General features: G+C 40.2%; 1 protein-coding gene across 1 annotated transcript in view; it reads left to right on the top strand.

Moving 5' to 3' along the window:
• The window catches only part of LOC148074676 (von Willebrand factor A domain-containing protein 5A-like), a 29,273-nt gene that overhangs the window by 12,226 nt on the left and 1,784 nt on the right, over positions 1-15,263 (top strand). The window contains exons 6-19 of the mRNA XM_087796100.1: positions 1,014-1,180; positions 1,717-1,831; positions 1,898-2,073; positions 2,692-2,780; positions 2,849-2,993; positions 3,176-3,255; positions 4,561-4,675; positions 5,181-5,330; positions 6,194-6,297; positions 6,363-6,574; positions 8,941-8,988; positions 9,584-9,598; positions 12,146-12,196; positions 13,532-13,680. Of these exons, the coding sequence (XP_087652226.1) occupies positions 1,014-1,180; positions 1,717-1,831; positions 1,898-2,073; positions 2,692-2,780; positions 2,849-2,993; positions 3,176-3,255; positions 4,561-4,675; positions 5,181-5,330; positions 6,194-6,297; positions 6,363-6,574; positions 8,941-8,988; positions 9,584-9,598; positions 12,146-12,196; positions 13,532-13,680 (1,616 nt within the window). The remainder of the gene's footprint in view (positions 1-1,013; positions 1,181-1,716; positions 1,832-1,897; positions 2,074-2,691; positions 2,781-2,848; positions 2,994-3,175; positions 3,256-4,560; positions 4,676-5,180; positions 5,331-6,193; positions 6,298-6,362; positions 6,575-8,940; positions 8,989-9,583; positions 9,599-12,145; positions 12,197-13,531; positions 13,681-15,263) is intronic.

Raw genomic sequence — 15,263 nt, forward strand, 5'->3', positions numbered from 1 at the left:
CGTGTGTGTGCGGAAATATCATCAGAATAATAAAAGTTTGAATTTAACATTTTTAGAAAACTTTAATTATTTTGTGAATAATTGAAGTCAATCATTTCTTTAATGAGAGGTTGAATTTGTTTTTTATTTTTCAAAATAAATACATATTTTGACATATAGTTTCATACTCTTAGTCCAGTAATTCAACAATACATTTTCAACATTTAATCTTTCTTATTTTGTAGCCTCTTAAATTCAAGATAACGTGTTAGTGACGTCACAATATTGAATGGTTAGCATTTAGCTTAGCATGGTTAGCATGGCATTTAACTATACATTTTTAAAATATTTTAATTTAAAAAATCCTCAATTGAAGGTTGAATTAAATGTAATAAATTGATATCAACTTTTTTTCTATAATAGATGGGTTTGATATTCTAATTCCAATCATTTTCAGAAATACATTTTCTACATTTAATACTTAAGGGTACTCTTCTGCCTGGTGGCTCTACTGTATTATACCAACATTTTTATATTGAATTTAAAAGTAATTAATTTCAAAACATTGATTTTTGAAATTGTTGGAATTGTAATATCCAACTCTATGTGTAAAAAAAATGTATCTATTTAAATTGAATTAAATGATTTATTAAAGACAATTTCAATGCTTAAAAAAAAATACATTTCAACATTTAAAGCATCTCTCGTGGTTTTGTGTATCTTAATATTTTTGTACAAAAATATGTTAAAACTAGTTGAATGACTTGTATACCGTGACTTGGGGTGTTTTGTGTGATTTTTATTTTCACTGTAAAAGTGAAATGCAAACCTGGACATGGCAACTTTTGCAACCTTTGGCGGGTGCTCATGGGAAAATGTAGTCTCCTGTCGGGCTAAACACTACCACTTTAGTCCACTGGTGTCGCTCCACTTCAAATCTCATAGAGCTGCTTTCAAAACATTTACTCCAACCATTGATTCTGACGACACTAATATACTTCCGTACGTCTGATGTCTCTAATGTTTGTTTTCAGAGAGTGACGTCCAGACGGTGCCGGTGACGTCAGTACCCGCCTCACAGATTCCATACGGTCTGTCCTTCTCCGCCCGAGTGACGTCCCCCCGACCCGTCACCAAAGTGGACTGCAACTCTCCTCTGGACCCGCTGCAGTACCTGGACACGGAGAAGACCCGCGCCACGGTACGTGCGGCTTCGAAACCGCTGGTCGAGGACGGATCAAGTAGAAGAACTCACATTTCCCCGATCCTTAAAACTCTTCACTGGCTGCCAGTTTCTTTCAGGATCAACTTAAAAATGATGGTTCTTACTTTCAGATCTATTCATGATTAGGCTCCTCCTTACATAAGTGATCTGATCCAGACTTACACCCCAGCTCGGGCTCTGAGGTCTGTGGATCAGAATCTACTGATGGTTCCACGCACACGGTTCAGGACCAGAGGAGAGAAATCCTTCCAGACTGTTGCTCCTAAGCTTTGGAACGATCTTCTTCTCTCTTTACTCTTGATGGATCTACTGACTCCTTTAAGAAACATCTTAAGACGTTTCTATTTGTTTAGGCTTTTCCTTGATTTTCTGGAACTCCTGTTGTGTTATCAGTTTTATCGTTGACCTTTTAAGTGTATACTTTATTGAATATTGTTTTGATTGTTTAAGCGCTTTGTGACCCTGGTCTGGAAAAGCGCTCTACAAATACAAATTACTGACTTACTGCGCAGGTCAAGCTGGCGGACGGACACAAGTTCGAGAAGGACATCGAACTGTTGATCTACTACGAGGACGCGCACCAGCCGACCGCCGTGGTGGAGGCTGGGAAATCTTCTGCCAGACCAGGTATGACGGGACCTGAGTCGTCCTCCTTCTCCGTGGCTCTCAGCGTCCCCCCTCCTCGTCTCTCAGGCTCCATGATGGCGGACCCGGTGGTGATGGTCAGCCTTTACCCAGAGTTCCCTGCGGCCGTCATGTCGTCGAAGGTCTCGTGTGGAGAGTTTGTTTTTCTTCTGGATCGATCTGGAAGTATGGCTTGTCCCATGAGCAACACCGGGAAGGCAGAGACGCGCATCAAAAGCGCTCAGGTAATTTTTCCTGCAACCTCTGACATTATCTCCCCTGGGAGGGTCACCAGGCACAACTATTAACATCACGTTTGTCTCCTGCTTGTGCTGCGCTGAGCTGAATTTATGAGATTATCTCTTAAATGACTCTATTGTATTCATCAGTTTGTGTCTGTTTTCATTGAAATATTGACACGAGCAAATGATCTTAAGCCCCGCCCACTTTGTTTTTCTGGTGATGATATCTTGTCGACCGTAACCACACCCACTCTGCTGTGATTGGTCAAAACGTGGAGGTTTGTCACCGTGTGTCATCGATCCCGGAAGTCTCCGCCTCCGAGGGACTCGTTGTGTAAACAAAGCGGGGCGTGATTCCAGCTGGCTGGAGGAGTGAAGCCATTATTACGTCATAATGGACTCTCGTAACCTCTCGTTCGCCCAGATTTCAGAGCAACTTTAAATAATAAAGTGTAAAACATGGTCATGATGAGGAACTTACTGTGTCTTGAAGAACATTCACTACATGTCAGGAGAGTTGATCACTAGTTGATCTTTAACATAGAGAGTAATAATAATTCACAGTTCTGTGTGTCGATAATAATGGATAATGGATACCCTGACCTTTTGACCTTTTGACAGGACACTCTGGTTCTTCTGCTGAAGAGTTTGCCGATGGGCTGCTACTTCAACATCTACAGCTTCGGCTCCAGATTCGAGCACATCTTCCCGTGAGTGACTGAAAAGGACGAGGTCTGATCTCGAGTGGTGAGTGACGTGTGCGCTGGTTCGACCACAGCAAGAGTGTGGAGTACAGCCAGAAGAGCATGGACGAGGCCCTGAAGAAGGTGAAGGACATGCAGGCCAACCTCGGAGGGACGGAGATCCTGGAGCCTCTCAGACACATCTACCAGCAGAGCTGCGTCCCCGGTCATCCCAGACAGGTGATCATTTAGTTCTGTCTCCTTGAGAGTATGTGACACAAGCCGCTCGACCTGCCTGCACACATTCCTTGCTCGTGAGTCATCGGTTCATGATCGGCGTTGTTCTTTCATTCTCGTCTTCTTGTCACACCCTCTCCGGTCACGATCGCAACTAATCTCGTGTCAAACTTCCCTTCCCTCAGCTGTTCGTCTTCACGGACGGCGAAGTCTCAAACACCAAAGCCGTCATCGACCTGGTGAGGAGCAACGTCAGCTCGCACAGGTGACACGACCACACCAACCTAGTCTTGGCTCACCTGGAAGATCACCCGGGTTTACCAAGGGCTGGGTTTCTACACTGCTTTAAACCTTTGCTATGACGACACATGGGGGGGGTTGGTTGGGACGCGTAATACTTAACATACTTATACTTTTTAAATAAAATAAATAATAATTTACGTTTTGAAAAAAATATTTTTTCTTCATCTTTGGTGGGAAACACAGCAGACAACTGTGGTCCATTAATGCCACTGCATAGATGTGTTTTTTAACGCAACAAAGTAAGTAAGTAATTTGTATTTGTATAGCGCTTTTCCAGACCAGGGTCACAAAGCGCTTAAACAATCAAAACAATACTCAAAAAAGTATACACTTTTAAGGTCAAGATAACACTGAGAACAACACAGGAGTTCCAGAGAATCAAGGAAAAGTCTGAACAAATAAAAACGTCTTAAGAAGTTTATAAAGAATTCAGTAGATCATCAAGCGCAAAGAGAGAGGAAGATCGTTCCAAAGCAGTGCATTGTGGGTAATGTACAGCTCTGAAGGGGTCAGCGATGTTCACTTGAATCTTCTTCGTACGATGTGATTATAGTTTTTAAGATATAGGCCTGGTTGGAGGAAGGATTGCTACATAGTTAATCATATACATTAAATGAAAACATTGTATTTAAGGTTAAAAATGTAAAGCCTAAAACTTATAAACTTTTTATTTAAATGTGTTATTGTTGCAGATTAAAGAATAACAATCTTTATAAAGTAAATAATTGCTGCAGTCCTTAGTGTCCACCAGCAGGGAGATGCTAAAGAGCAACATTTAGGTCCATATATATGAACGATAAATGACTTGTATGTATAAAAAAATGTATAAATACATAACAAAATGTATAAATAAATGTTTGGAAAAATATCAATGTGTCAAAATGTCAAAATAACTAAATTACTTCTGATTTAGTTTTCGTCAAAAAATGGAGCTATTTGACATATAAATACACATTTATACATTTCGTTACGTATTTATAGATTTATCTATACATTTATAGATTTATTTATACATTAGTAATTTATCGACCTTCATACATATAAAGTTGTACATCAATAATCGAGCAAGAGACCAGATCGATCAAAATCCACCTCAGAGTGCGACTGGTTTTCACCCTGAAAATGTATGGTCAAGACCAATATAAAAATATACAGTTTCAAAAACCTGAAGTAAGAAAGAGGAAAGTCAACTATTTAAGTGTGAGATTAATGCGATTAATCATGACAAATGAATGAATTTGACCACTAATTTAACAATTATCTTCAGGTGTTTCTCTTTCGGGATCGGAGAAGGAGCCAGCAGCGCTCTCATCAACGGGCTGGCCAAGGAAGGTGGAGGCCACGCCCAGTTCGTCACGGGAGCCGAGAGGATGCAGCCCAAGGTGCGAGACGTCCACTCACTGGATCGCAACACAAGCCACAAATGCATCATGTTTCATTTGGAATGGAAAACAAAAGGATTATTACAGACACGGATGACTAAAAAGTTTAAAACAATAAAATATATTTTTGAAATTTGAATCACAATTTCATATCAGACAAATCATACACTTGAAATCAGAACAGGGTCCAAATATTTGATTGCCATTGTAGTCATTATTTTGAAGGAACAGATTGTTGGACTGAGCCTGTCTCCAGCCTGTGGTCCTCCTTTAACTCTGTGACTCTGGCTGATATATATTGGCACTAAGACCTAACTCCAAATTTTCTGGGACGTTTGTGTTATGTTGTCATGGCCTTTTTAAACATGTTTGTATATTTAACTGTGTATTGTTTTTGATTGTTCAAGTGCTATGTGACCCTGGTCTAGAAAGGCGCTCCACAAATAACTATTACTAACTTACATACTTAAAACAAAACGTTGATCGTGTTTGTTTCACTCCTCAGGTGGTGCAGTCACTGAGGTTCTCCCTGCAGCCTGCCGTGCTCGACATCTCCGTCACGTGGGACTCGCCGTCCGTCAAAACTCTATCTCCTCCCATCACGACGCTGTTCCAGGGTCAGAGGTCAATTATCTACGCTCAACTGTCGGGGCAGGTGAGTCCAGGAGACGGATCACATGTTCACACTTCAACACAACTTGTATTTCGACGTGTATTTTTCTTATGATGAAAGTGTGAAGGAAAACAAAGGAGCTGGAACTTTCCTTTCCTTCTTTATTCAACTTGTACTTCCAGCCTGTCTTTCATGCTCTTCTTCTTCACCACCTCACTCACATCAGTCACACTTCTGTGCACTCGCGCCATCTAGTGGCGCCTGGAACATTACACTGTAGTGCAGAACAACAATAGTCATGTCATTATTTAGAGGAATGTAGTTTTACTTCATTATTGTTCGTGATATTATCAATGTTTTTTACATCAATAAAAAGTTTTACAGGAAATTCAATGTGTGAATCAAAAATCAAAGGCCTCAATTGGCACTAAAATGTCTTAAATTGCGTTTCTAAAAGATTGATAAATAGGACTTAATTCTGATGTAAAGTTATTTGGGATTTGTTTTACATTCATTTCTAATGTTTTACAGATCGACACTAATGGCATCGTTACACGATCACAAAACGTAGCAAACAAAACAGTGTTTGATCGTCGTCTGTCAAACCAACAGTTCTTTATATTGTTAAATAAATTGTAACAAACCAAGTTAATGAGGTACAATGTATTTTAGGCAAGTTTCTATATTTCAGATCATATTTTACAAACTTAAATGATCCCTAACCTGTGTAATCATTTGGTCTTTGTCTTCAATTGATTTTTTTTTAAATGGCATTACAAATTAAGTTTTCTATAAGATGTAGGAACCTTGAATGATAATGAAGACAAACATTGTTTCTTCTTTTTAAAGAAAAACTTGAACATAGCAGATATTTCTATAGATTGTAACTCGTACTCCAACCACAGCCTTCAAAGGTAGCAGAGGGAGGAGTGACGGTGAAGTACAAACTCGCGGGTCAACCCACTCAGAACCAACTCCGCTTCAGTCTTCGGCCCACAGACGACACGGGGTGAGTCCGGACCTCGGTTCTCGTCCACAGCCACGACTGATGTCGTCCCTTCATCCCGCCCGCAGACTGACCGTCCACAGACTGGCTGCTCGGACCCTCATCCGATCCCTGGAGTCGCGGGAAAACAGGAAGACGGACGAGGTGAAATCCGAGGTGGTGGATCTCAGCGTCCAATCAGGAGTGAGCAGCTCCTTCACCTCTTTCATCGCTGTCAACAAAGGCAGCAATGAAGCCGTCAAGGGTCCTCTGTTGAAGAGGAATATCCCGACCGCTCACTGTAAGTTTTACAACTCACTTGAGTAGCACTAGAGCGATAAACTGGTAATTATATGAGTTAGTCACTGAAATACATGGTGTTGTCAAAGTATTAGAGATGATGTGAAAGCGAAATAACCCAAAAAACAGAGAGAGGGAAGAGAAGAGTAAGTAAGTACGTATGTAATATTTATTTATATAGCGCTTTTCTAGACCAGGGTCACAAAGCGCTTAAACAATCAAAACAATACTCAAAAAAGTATATACTTTAAAGATCAAGATAATACTGAGAACAACACAGGAGTTCCAGAAAATCAAGGAAAAGCCTGAACAAATAGAAAGGTCTTAAGATGTTTCTTAAAGGAGTCAGTAGACTCCATCAAGTGCAAAGAGAGAGGAAGATTGTTCCAAAGCTTAGGAGCAACAGCCTGAAAAGATTTCTCTCTTCTGGTCCTGAGCCGTGTGCGAGGAACCATAAGTAGATTCTGATCCACAGACCAGCCCGAGCTGGGGTGTAAGGCTGGATCAGATCAGTGATGTAAGGAGGAGCCTGACAATGAATAGCTCTGAAAGTAAGAACCAGAATTTTAAAGTTGATCCTGAAAGAAACTGGAAGCCAGTGAAGAGTTTTAAGGATCGGAGAAATGTGAGTTCTTCTACTAGAGCGGGTTAGAATTCTCGCTGCAGAGTTCTGAATCAACTGCAGGCGAGACAGCTCCTTCTTGTTAAGACATGAAAACAAACTGTTACAACATTTTCCTAAGTTTAGAGATTTTTCTCAGTTGAAGGAAACAGTTTCTGGTCAGTTTTCTGCAGTGTCGAACAAGAGACATGTCTTTATCAAATACAACACCCAGGTTTCTCAGGCTCAGTTTGACAGACTGACCTAAGTCACCCAAGTACTGACTCAACCCTGGAACCTTATCATCAGGAGCAATCACCAGAGTTTCAGTTTTGTCCACATTTAGCTGTAGAGTGTTTTCACTCAGCCATTGTTTGATTTCTAGCAACAATTGACTAAGCTGTTCAGCCTTTGGGGCTCAGTTGGATCAAAAGAGCAGTAGAGCTGGATGTCATCAGCAAAAATGTGATAAGAAACATCTGGAAATCTCTGAATGATTTTACCGAGGGGAATCAAGTACAGCAAAAACAATAAAGGACCCAGAACAGAACCTTGAGGGACTCCAGACAACAGATCTGCCGATTCAGACCTCATTTGATTGGCAGATACACTAAAACTGCGCCCAGAAAGGTAAGATGAGAACCATTCTAACACAGACCCAGACAGTCCCACTTCATCCCTCAGTCTTCTCAGCAGGATCTGGTGATCAACTGTGTTTTACCAGAGTCAGCCGACATCATGATGTCACTGGACACTTTCAATAAAGCTGTCTCCGTAGAGTGATGTTTACGGAAGCCAGACTGAAACTTCTCATGGATGTCGCTCTGATCCAGGAACAAAGACAGCTGCTCAGACACAACCTTCTCCAAGATCTTGGACAAGAAAGGGAGCTTAGAAATAGGCCTGAAATTACTGAGGTCAGTTGGGTCTAAGCCTGGTTTTTTGAGCAGAGGCTCCACAATGGCATGTTTAAATGCATTGGGAAAAAGCCCTGTGGAAAGGGAGAGGTTCACCATATTGGTAACCCAGGGGCCAATAACATCAAATACTTTGATAAAAAGCCTACAAGGAAGGACGTCATCTGAGCAAGAGGAGGGTGTCATCTTGTTCACTAGTGCCGAAATATCACCCAAAGATACAGCAGTGAAGGAAGACCAAGAGGAGGAGAGGGGCTCAGAGACAGTAGGGGTTCCAAACAAAGGGGGAGAGATTTTCTCTTTGATCAATTTAATTTTGTCAATGAAAAATCTCAACAATGCATTGCTGTCAGCTTCACAGAAGACAGGCGTGATTTGAGGAGCAGGAGACACGAGAGAATTAATCGTGTCAAATAAAACTTTGGGGTTTTTCCTATTTGCTGCTACCAATTTTCTGATGTAATTAGATCTAGCAATTTCTACCATCTCATTGTAAGAAGTCATCAGATCCCTGAGGTGAAGTCTATGCACCTCAAGTTTAGTGGACTTCCAGAGACGCTCAGTCTTTCGACAAAGTGAAGACGTTCGAGAGTACGTTCATGTCAATCATCCTTATTTATTTCATTAAATTTGACATATTTGAATTATGGCCTTAACATGGGTCAGGGTTGGGGTTTGATTACATCAAAATAACATTTTGTACTGCTCAGCAGACTGGTTAAATGATGACAGAAAGAGTCAAAAATAAATCCTAGAGTTTGTGTTTCACTCAATTTCACTGCTTACTTTCTGCTTTTATCTGTGACACTTTCTTTCGAGCTCTCATAACTTCTCTTCTGTCTTCCAAAGTGATGGGACGTTCAAGGACGATGTGTTCCATGAACTGTCTGGAGCCTCGTAAGTGACCCTTTATAACTTGAATGATACACAGGTCCAGCCTGGGCTCGTGGGTCAAGAGTATAACCAGACCCAGAGACAACACAAGGGATACCACAAGCACATTTGTTTTCAGGCCTTCGGGTCACCTTGACCCAGAGGCAACACGAGGGATACAACAACGACATTTGTTTTCGGGCCATCGGGTCACCTTGACCCAGAGGCAACACGAGGGATACAACAACGACATTTGTTTTCGGGCCATCGGGTCACCTTGACCCAGAGGCAACACAAGGGATAAGACAACTACATTTGTTTTCAGGCCATCGGGTCACCTGGACCCAGAGGCAACACAAGGGATAAGACAACTACATTTGTTTTCAGGCCATCGGGTCCCCTTGACCCTGAGGCAACACAAGGGATAAGACGACTACACTTGTTTTCGGGCCACCGGGTCACCTTGACCCAGAGGCAACACAAGGGATAAGACAACTACATTTGTTTTCGGGCCATCGGGTCAGCTTGACCCTGAGATAACATGAGGGATACAACAACTGCATTTGTTTTCTTTTACAAGAAAGACTTGTCATTAAACATTGTCTTCTCTGTTCCACAGGTAATCTGACAATGTGTGAGTAACAACAAACTCCCCCACATCCCTCAACCAAAAAAACAAACATTATTTACTACATTAATGCAAGTTTCTTCACAAAAAAAGCAGCAACATGTCTCAGTTTAGCGCAGACGTGTATTTCTCGCATTTCAAAACGTCTTTTCCGTCCAGAGACCGATGATACTACGCTTGTCATCGCTTCATTCAATCGCAATATTCTTGTAAAATACAACATATTTTTGTCTGCTTTTGCTACGCCATTCTGTCAGAGTGATAGTTCAACCAAAATTCAAATTTCTCTCATTGTATACCCTCATGTCAACTAATGTTGGATTATTTTCAGAGTGATGTGTTTTTTTTTAGTTATAGACAAAAATGTTTGTTCATTTTAATGTAGCGACTGGAGCTCAGTTGTCTTCGTCTTCATCTTCGTCCAAAAAGACACTTAAAAACATCCAAATACCTCCATATACTGCTCGTCTATAACGTCCATCTTGGATTGAACATACATACTTGGACATGAGCGCTGACATTTGCAATGTGTTTGAATGAGCAAAGACTTCCGGCAGGAACTGAGAGACTAATCACTTCTGCTACAAACAAGCTTGCAATGTAAAATTATTTCAGTTTTCCCGGAACAATTTTTTTTCATGTGGAGCTTCAATCCAAGAGTAACGTTACAGAGGAGAGGTACGTATATGGAGGTATTTGGATGTTTTTAAGTGTCTTTTTGGACGAAGATGAAGACAAAGACAACTGAGCTCCAGTCGCTACATTAAAATGAACAAACATTTTCGTCTATAACTCTAAAAAGAACAGATTATTCTGAAAATAATCCCAACATTAGACGACATGAGAGTAGAAAATGAGTGAAGTTTTGCTCAACTATGACTTCAATATAACTTTATTGACAATACACAGACCCAGAAAATGGTCCAGTTTGATTGGATTAGAATCCTACTAGTAAGAAAATGAACCAATGGGCTGCTTTCTTTGTCATGAGTCCCACCCATCGGGTCCTACAGCTGTCAAAAGAAACTGCTGATTTGGCGTTTCGGTATCTGGAGTAGAACGAAATTGGAAACTATTAGAAATCCCAAATAAATCCTTGTCAAGTAAGTGACGAGAGCTGTGTCTCAAATCGCATACTTGCGTACTTAAAGTTAGTATTTTTAGTGCATAAGTGCGTCTCAATTCTTAGTATGTAAATGTAGTGCTCCATACACACTAGATTCACTAAGTCACTAAAATGCCCAAAAAACTGAGTATGGATCGATGGACACTTTCTACACTAAACGACTCCATCTTATTGACGTTGACGTTGTAAATGGAAGTTACGTCATATATATATATATATATATATATATATATATATATACATATACTTACAGGTATATTTTCAGCAGCAGTAGGAGGACGACACGTCTTCGCTGCTGATACCGTCGTAAATATTTGGCCAATATTTCTCATATTTCTTGAAACCAAACGTGCTGCCAGCAGGTGGCGATAGTGTTCCTACAGCTGGTTGAAATCATCCTTAAATAGTAGTAGAAGAAGAAGCTGTCGCGTCATTTCCTGCTAGTGCGTAGCAGCAGAGTTTGATTTGAGACATACTACCTGTGGAGAACTAGTTACTAGTTAGTACGTACACTATCCTGATGCATACTAACCAGTGCACTAAGAGAAGGATGTGATTTGAGACACAGCACTGAGGTGTTCGTGCTGCTCATGAAGTGATGATCGTGAAGTGAACGATCCCATCGACATCGGTGCTTCGACATGATGACGATTAAAAGAAGTTGTAAATCAAGTTATTCAGTTATGTATTGGTGCCGTCATAAAGGTGCTTTCAGGGACCGCGTGGTGTCAATTACGTCGTAAATTTACAAGAAAAATGTGATTTAATCACAATTCAAACACTATCTGGACCTAAGAAAAAAGTGAGTCTAGGGTTTGAACCAAACATAGTCTCTCTGTTACGATGTCTCTGTTCAAATAAGATGAAATATTTACACAACGACAACAACTCTTGTTCTGGCAGCATCTCCTGCCTCCGCCCCAAAGAAGAAAGGTAAAGGTCTTTTTAGTCAACTCAAGATGGGGGGGGAAAAAAGTCTAAAGCAGGTATGCCTTTAATACGTAATGCCTTTATACAGTTGTTAGAAAAACGTATAAAGTATTTTTTTTACAATTATTCAGACGTCATTTTAAATGTTAAACAAGACTGTACTTTTTTCGATCATTTTTCCTTCTTTTGTCGAAGAACTACATTTCAACGATCATTGATTGATCAGAATGAACAGCAACCACTGCAGACGACACAGATCCTTCTGGTTAAGACATGAAAACAAACGGTTGCAATAGTCCAGATGATCCATGGTTTATACCAGAGGTTCCTAACCTTTCAAGCACAGCAGACTGGTTTAATGATGACAGAAAGAGTTAAAAATAAATCCTATAGAGTTTGTGTTTCACTCAATTTCACTGCTTTATTCAACATACTTTCTGCTTTTAACTGTGACACTTTCTTTCGAGCTCTCATAACTTCTCTTGTGTCTTCCAAAGCTATGGGAGGTCCAATAATGACGAAGTGTGCCATGAGCTGTCCGGCGCCTGGTAAGTGACCCTTTATAACTTGAATGATACGCAGGTCCAGCCCGGGCTTGTGGGTCAAGAGTATAACCAGACCCAGAGACAACACCAGGGACACTTTTATTTGTGCTTTTCCTTGATTCTCTGAGACTCTTGTGTTGGTCTCGGTGTTATCTTGATCTTTTAAGTATATATTTTATCGGGTATTTTTTCGATTGTTTAGGCGCTTTGTGACCCTGGTCTGGAAAAGCTCTACTAATATAACTTACTTACTTATAACACGAACACTTTAACAGAGACGATCAGTGGCTTGTGAGTCTCGTAGAACATTGGTGGACACACTGGACATAATAATAATAATAATAATAATAATAATAATAATCTCTATTTATATAGCGCCTTTCTAGACCAGGGTCACAAAGCGCTTTGACAGCCATCAAAACTGTTGATTTGTCGGGGGGTTTTTTTATTTATTTTTTTTAATTGATGCGTTAAACTTGTGTGTTCTGACTCCATCAACATTGAGTTTAGATTAAAAAAAAAAACATCAGCCTGTCATCAATTCTATAAACTAACGCTGCACCTCCAACAAAAGTGTGTTTGAATTAAAACAGGATTTTGTGTTAAATAAATGTTAATTCAGTGCAAGTCGTCAGAGCGACGTCGGGTAACAACAGAACCAGAATGGTTGTCTGTCTTTGTGTCAGACGGAAGCATGTCCAGGGTGTCCCAAAATTTGGAATAGACTCCAGCCGCCCCCCCAACCCGGGACCCCATAAGATTGTTGTAAAATATGATGTAAAAACTTTAAAAAAAAACAAAGCCAGTAAGAATAGTAGATAAATAAATATCAACATAAAATGAACCTTGCTGTGGAAATACATATTTATAAACCTTTTGTGTAAAATAAACTGATGGAAAAACATATTTCTCTAAATATGATGATATATTTTCTACATTTACTTTAAGTTTCACAAAAGTTACACAAAATATCTGAGACAAAATACTTAAGAAAGTTAAAAATATGTTGCACATCTCGAATGACATGGATGTGATTTGTAGAAAAAATATGAAATTTGTTTATTTTGTTTTGTTTTAAGTGTTTTAACTTTTTGCTCCAAAGAAAAAAACTGCGTTTAAAGACACTTTGATTTTCTTTATAGTTTCCCCACAGACATGTCATTACACCGCGGTCCCTCAGGGGGGCGCACACACTACACAACTGACCTAAACTACTGAAATGTGTATTCAAATGAAAACTGACCATGATCTCGTATCAGACTCTCAAGGACACACTCATCCATCAGTTTGTGTAGATGTCGTGTTAACTTTCAACGACACATCAATAAACGTCCTCAGAACCAAGCTCCAGTCCAGTGGCTCCCACGGACCCCCTGATGCAGCTGGTGACCCTCCAGAAGGCGTCGGGCTGCTGGGAGCTGGACCCGGCTCTGGCATCCGTCTTCTCAAAGTCCGTCTCCGAGGTGGAAAAACCAAAACCTGAAAAGGTGAGTTTTTACCATCCTGGTGATTGTTAGGCGTCAGAAGAGAATGAATGGACTCGAATACATCGAATACATCGATTCTTCTTCTTCTCTTTTTGAGAGAAAAATAGTTGAAGGAATGTCGAGATTTTTGAATATTGTTTTGGGCAGAAGCTTCCGGACCGTCACTGACACTTGCAACGGGTTTGAACGAGGAGAGACGTCAGGCTGAGAGACTCAAACTTGAAGTTTTAGTCGCTTCGAGGCGTCGACAGAAGACGTTACAGACGAGCAGTTTTTGGATGTTTTTTTAAGTGTCTTTTTGGTCGAAGATGAAGACGAAGACCACTGAGCTCCAGTCGCTACATTAAAATGAACAAACATTTTTGTCTATAACTCTTGAAAGAACAGATTACTCTGAAAAAATGATGAGTATTTTAAATTGTTCGTGAACGTAGTTTTATGTCGTTTATTAGATTCAGGTTGATTTTCTCTTCACTTCCAGAAATCTTCTCATTTTTATCACTTTATTACCAAAACTTTACAAAATGGAACGTTTTATTTTGAAATGCCTTGCTGTCATGGATCTCTTGAGCATTATTTAAAACTGGCTGGACCCCAGTAATGAGAAGCATATGCCTGTAGTGGCAAAAGCTGGAGACGCTTACGTTTTCAAGACAATGTAGTTACTCTACTCTGACAGTGGAGGGAGCCAGACACAAACGTCTTTATAGTGTGGCTTTGAGAAAAATGTCGTTTGTGTAGCACTAGTGTGTGCCGTGAGAGATCGTCGGGTGTATCGTTGGAAACAAAAAAATATTTCCTGAATTTAATTTGAACCAAAAAACCGAACAAAAGGCAGATCATTGCACTGATTGAAAATGAATGAAAAAAAATGAAACAACTTTTTTTTTATTTGTTCTTTTTTTCAACATTATTGTGCAAAAATTAAATCATTTGATTGAATTAACTTGGGAAGAGTTTTTAACTTGACCTGTTTTCGGCACGTGCAATAATTAAAAAAATATTATCGTATAAATCTAGCATTTCTCAAAAGTGCACTTCGACCAATCGGTGTCACGTTGTGTAAAGTTGTCAGTTTGTACTTCTAGGGCAGGGGTGTCAAACTGGTTTTCACCAGGGGCCACATCATCATAATGGCTCCCCTCAAAGGGCCAGATGTAACTCATAAATGTAACTAAATGTAAGCTAATGTAAAATAAATGTAACTACTCCTTAATGTTAAATGACTTTGAATTTATTACTTGAGAGGGGGCATAACTACTGTAAAACCAACAATTGTGAGCTGCTAAAAACATGTGTAATGTAGTATTTTACAATTAAATAAAAATGGCTGCACACAGCCTTGCATGTGGTGCACTAAATAAGATATATAAGGTAAGGCAGGCGGGCCACATTAAATCACATGGCGGGCCACATTTGGCCCGCGGGCCTTGAGTTTGACACATATGTTCTAGGGTGTCGTAGCTCAGATGGTAGAGTGGTTGCTTGCGCTCTGAGAGGTTGTGGGTTCAATCCCAGCTCTGGACAAGCTTGTGGCATGTGACCCCCGAGCAAGACACTTTACCCTGATTGCTCCTGATGCC

This window comes from Callionymus lyra, chromosome 7 (genome assembly GCF_982586985.1).
Source record: "Callionymus lyra chromosome 7, fCalLyr1.hap1.1, whole genome shotgun sequence".
Taxonomy (NCBI): Eukaryota; Metazoa; Chordata; class Actinopteri; order Syngnathiformes; family Callionymidae; genus Callionymus; species Callionymus lyra.